The sequence below is a fragment of the Pagrus pagrus genome (assembly GCF_965226575.1).
Source record: "Pagrus pagrus genome assembly, chromosome: 5".
Classification (NCBI taxonomy): Eukaryota; Metazoa; Chordata; class Actinopteri; order Spariformes; family Sparidae; genus Pagrus; species Pagrus pagrus.
Genome location: NC_140189.1, coordinates 16,231,143 through 16,235,525, shown reverse-complemented (window position 1 = coordinate 16,235,525; position 4,383 = coordinate 16,231,143). Strand labels below are relative to the sequence as shown.

The 4,383-nt window shown below is 45.9% G+C and overlaps 1 protein-coding gene across 1 annotated transcript; it reads right to left on the bottom strand.

Annotated features, from left to right (window-relative positions):
- Positions 1 to 698: 698 nt before the first annotated feature.
- agtr2 (angiotensin II receptor, type 2) lies at positions 699 to 3,985 on the bottom strand. The gene is made up of 2 exons (XM_084352941.1): positions 3,815 to 3,985; positions 699 to 3,245 (listed from the first exon to the last, which is right to left on the bottom strand). Exon 2 carries the CDS (start codon positions 3,177 to 3,179, stop codon positions 1,920 to 1,922), a length of 1,260 nt encoding a protein of 419 aa, XP_084209067.1. The 5' UTR covers positions 3,180 to 3,245; positions 3,815 to 3,985; the 3' UTR covers positions 699 to 1,919.
- Between the last annotated feature and the right edge of the window lie 398 nt (positions 3,986 to 4,383).

Below are 4,383 nucleotides of genomic sequence, written 5' to 3'. Positions count from 1 at the left end.
GGAATGATCTACTACTGCAAGTAGCCTGAGGGAAGGACGGTAACCCTTTGGGTAGCATATTAAAAATATAAAAACTTTCATGCCTTCTTGTCTGTGAGTCTAAAATAGAAAGTAGCAGGAGCAAACAAAGCGTTTAGGCAGAAATAAAAGCCTTCGCCAGTGCCAAACAAAGTTACACCATACTCCACTGGCTCTCAGCCCACATGCATGCCAGGGTCAATGCAGAATGCAGCAGATCCATACTGGACACAAATAGCAGACAGAGATACATCATTGATCAGCTGGCCGCTCCTTCAACCAACACAACTGGCTGGACTGGAATGCATCATAAGAACATTAGTATGAGATTATGATATCTGGCCTCGATATGTACGGAATCCATGAGAGGCATTCAGGGAGGGCAGTAAAAGGGGGGAGACTGAGTGTCCATCTGCCAGGCCCACAGTATTCCCAGCACTCTCATTCCCAGGTGGGAGAAGCTCTCAGTCACAGCTGTTGGAGGGTAAGATTTGGAAAAGGGGAGTAAGAAATTGCAAATTGAATCAGTTTCACCAAATTAGTGTGTGTGTGTGTGTGTGTGTGTGTGTGTGTGTGGTACTGGACTGAAATCAACCTGACGACCTCCCATTTTAGCGAAATAACTCCAGAAGTTATTTTGCATAATCTTACCAATCAGAGAAAAAGCATTTCAGGGAAATATTGATCACTTTATTTTTTATTATGTCAAAGACATGCAGCATTTAGAATTTTCGCCTATTTTGTCTTCACAGCACAATATAACACAAATGTTACAAGTGATTACATGATGAATATCTTGGTCCCAAAGAGAACAGTAAAAGTAGCGGTTGATAATTGTCCTTATACATCTGCACTTCATTAATATATATGCGCTGCCCTGTGAAGCTAAAATACAGTAGGCTTAATCTGACTTTTTCACATTTGTTTTACCATATAAAACATCATCGTGCCATAGGAATGTAAAATATTAGAGAAAACACAATATTTTGCAAAACTGTGAACGTTAAAACAGATATTATACGAGTGCACCTTTAAAATGAAGCTAGCTAGTGAGATAGCCAGTTAGCCTTAGCCTCAAATGTATTTACCTTTCTTACCTGTTTCCTGTCATTGAGAACTTGATCCTATAACTTCTTAGTAATTAAATGTATCATTCCATATAAATGAGGCAGTAGCTTAAACAAACCGTGATGAAGAAACACAAAAACTAACAGTAGCTAAGCTAGTCCTGCTAAAATGTCACTAGCCTAGCTTAGTTAGCTCAGTAGCTGTAGCTCTCGACAGTTTTAACCCTCAAAAATCTACAAAAACTGGAACTGTTTGGTCCGTTGGGGGCAGCTGAAGCAGGCTGTGGTCACTAAACCGACTAATCATCCAGATATGGTGAACTTGTTAGCAAGCAGTTGCACATTTAAGATACATAGGCCTACCTAGCATTTCCAAAGCAATGTTAGCATTCATTTGGAGTCGTGTTTGTGTCCACCTGGTCCAATATTCACACTCTTTTATCTTACTGCCTCTTCAGCTGCTAAATGCATCACTAGCCTAATTGCTAACTGTCTCACCAGCTGTCTGCTATGTGGTGCTGAGCAGGTAGAGTACAGTGGGTTTTTAGTGCTTTTTCACTGAAAAAGGCTGCCTGTTGCAGCGTATAAGGCATTACATTTACATTTTACAGTTTGGCTAACTCTAAAACCTTCAAATCCTTTTTTTCTCAGCTTCATCTCTAGATGTTTTCCCTGTCTTTGTAGGGCAGCATTGACCTCTGCTGGAATTTGACTCAGTCAGTCTCACACATCTGTGCTTATTGGAGTTCAGCAGTCATTTGATGTTGGTAGGTTGTGACTCTTTGGGGTGTGAAGCCAGTGGAGAGAAAGAAAAGTCTCCTCTCTGGAGGCCAGCTAAGCAGGACCAGAGGGCTCCACAATAGCCAGATCTTTCAGGTCACTGAGTTTTCGAGAGAAGGAGCTCAGCCTGGTGCTGAAGGAGCCCCTCTTCTGGCTGTGATCTTCCCCGCGCGTCTTCAAACGACTACACAGGCCCTTGCAGAGGCCCCCGAGTCGACCCCGGAAATGATTTCCGATAAAGCAGTAGAGCACAGGGTTGATGGCTGAGTTGGAGAAGCCCAGGCAGAGGGTGAGAGGGGTGAGGTTGCTGATGGTCCAGTTTACCCAGCAGCTGTCCACCCAGCCCTCGCTCTTCAGCACGTCCAAGAAGGTCACACAGTGGAAGGGGAACCAGCAGAGGAAGAAGGCAATGACCACAGCAGCTACTGTCCACAACACCCGCTCCAGCCCCCTGCCCTCCAGGGGTCTGCCTCCACTGGAGCCGGGGCTCACGCACGGGGTCGGGGGCCTCTCTGGTTTACTGCAGCTCTCCTGGGATTTAAAAGAGGGCATGTTGTTTGGGTGCGACGGATTCTGCATTCTCCCCAGCCATGTGTCGGCCATCAAATGGCTAGCAATAGCACCGTAGCAGCAAGAGATGACAAGCAGCGGCAGCAGGAAGGCCAGGAGAATCTTCATCCACACCAGGGTCATATACCAGGTATGATCAGGATATAAGATCACACAGGCCTCCACACCGAGCTCCTTAAGGTGGTAAGTGTCCCTTAGATACAAGATGGGGCCTGAGCAAGCACACGCCAAGAGCCACACCACGACGCACGTGAGCCGGGCACGCCTGGTGTTCCGAGCGCTCTGGGAGCGGAGTGGACGCACAATGGCCAGGTAGCGGTCCACGCTCATGCATGTGATGAAGAAGATGGATGCGTAAAGGTTGAGGTTGTGGAGCGCTCCGCAAATTTTGCAGGCAACCCAGCCAAAGGGCCAGTTGTACCCCTGGGAGTAATAGACGGCCCACAGTGGGAGGGACAGCAGGAACAGCAGGTCGGACACACACAGGTTCAGCATGAAAGTGTTTGCTACAGTTCTCCTTGAGGCACTGGCATGGGCCAAGACACACACCGCCAGGGCATTGGCTACAGTTCCCAAGATACAGATGACGCTGTAGATGGTGGGGATGACTGTGGTCATGGGTACTGGGGTCCAGTCTGTGCAGAGGTCAGCAGAGGGGGCTAGGGACGTGTTCAGATGATTCTCTGTTGTTGGATAGGGGGAGGAGGTTGAGTTGGAAAGGGAGAGGTCATTTGGGATTGCCATTATGGAACTGGATGTACTGTTGCGTCAAACAATTTGACTTCCCCCCTTTGAGTTCTCCAAGGTCAGCTGGAAATAAAACAAAATGGGAGAGCGTTAACGATTCCGCCGCCTTTTACGGACAAAGAAAGGTGTTGCTACACAGCAATCTCTAGCTGGCTCCAGTGTTTATTAGCTGTCCCACTTGATAACTAATCACAGCAAAAATACATTACACCATTCTTGACGTTGGGCAGTAATGAAATACAGATGGAGAGCTTGTAATGATGACGATGCTCAATGGATTCCTTGGAAAATTCTATTTGGTATTAATGACTATTCATGATTTCAGTGGAAAAAAACTGTCAGCTTCATTTTAGATTTAATAGTTCTTCAGGAGTCTTAAAAGTAACTAAAACTGATCCTATTATGGTCACCATGCACCGGGGGAATTCATTATTAATAGCAACAAAAGAGAAAGGCAATCAGTAACAGACGGGAAATTACTTCTTCAAATAACTTTGACTTCGACTGGTAATTATGCCGAGACAAGTTGAATTAGTGAAAGAAACTAGAAAATGAATCATCAAATAAAAGTCTAACTCAAATCAAACCAGACTTACTATAGAATTTCTACTTATTTAAAGAATTAACTTTACCTAGAGTGATTGAGCGTCCAGTCCAAAGCAGTCAAGTGGTTTTCAATGCTTCTTTTGGCTAAAGTCCATGTCTCTACAATTGCTCCTCGACCCCTCTAAGAGAAACAGCACAGCTGAGTATCCCGGACCGTATCATGCCTCTGTGTGTGCGCGTCAGTGTGTATGTGTGAAGAAAACAGACCGGAGTCTCTGAGAAACCAGATGAGGTTGGGGGTCTTATAGGCCCCAAGAGCCTCTTGACGATTGCGCAACAGGGTAGCTGCTTACACGTCACACCTTCATCATTACCAAAGGGGCTGGACTGTACCTGGACCCCAGCCAGCCTGCAGACGAGAGAGAGGGACAGAGAGAAAAAATCTCTGTTTTTCATTCAATCGATCCTTTTTCCCTCCCTCCCAGAGTCCCGACCAGAAAAAGTCCAAAAATGAGCAAATCAAGTCAAGATGTGTGTCAGAGTAATCGCTGCGTCTCCAGTGACTGCAGACACACAACCATGTGTCACAGCTGATCATAATGAATAGGACACCAGTGTGTTCGAGGTGCCAGACTTAAGGCCCTAACTGTCCCCG

Coding starts and splice junctions, on each gene's coding strand:
- agtr2 (XM_084352941.1), bottom strand. CDS start 3,179: ATGGCAATCCCAAATGACCTCTCCCTTTCCAACTCAACCTCCTCCCCC.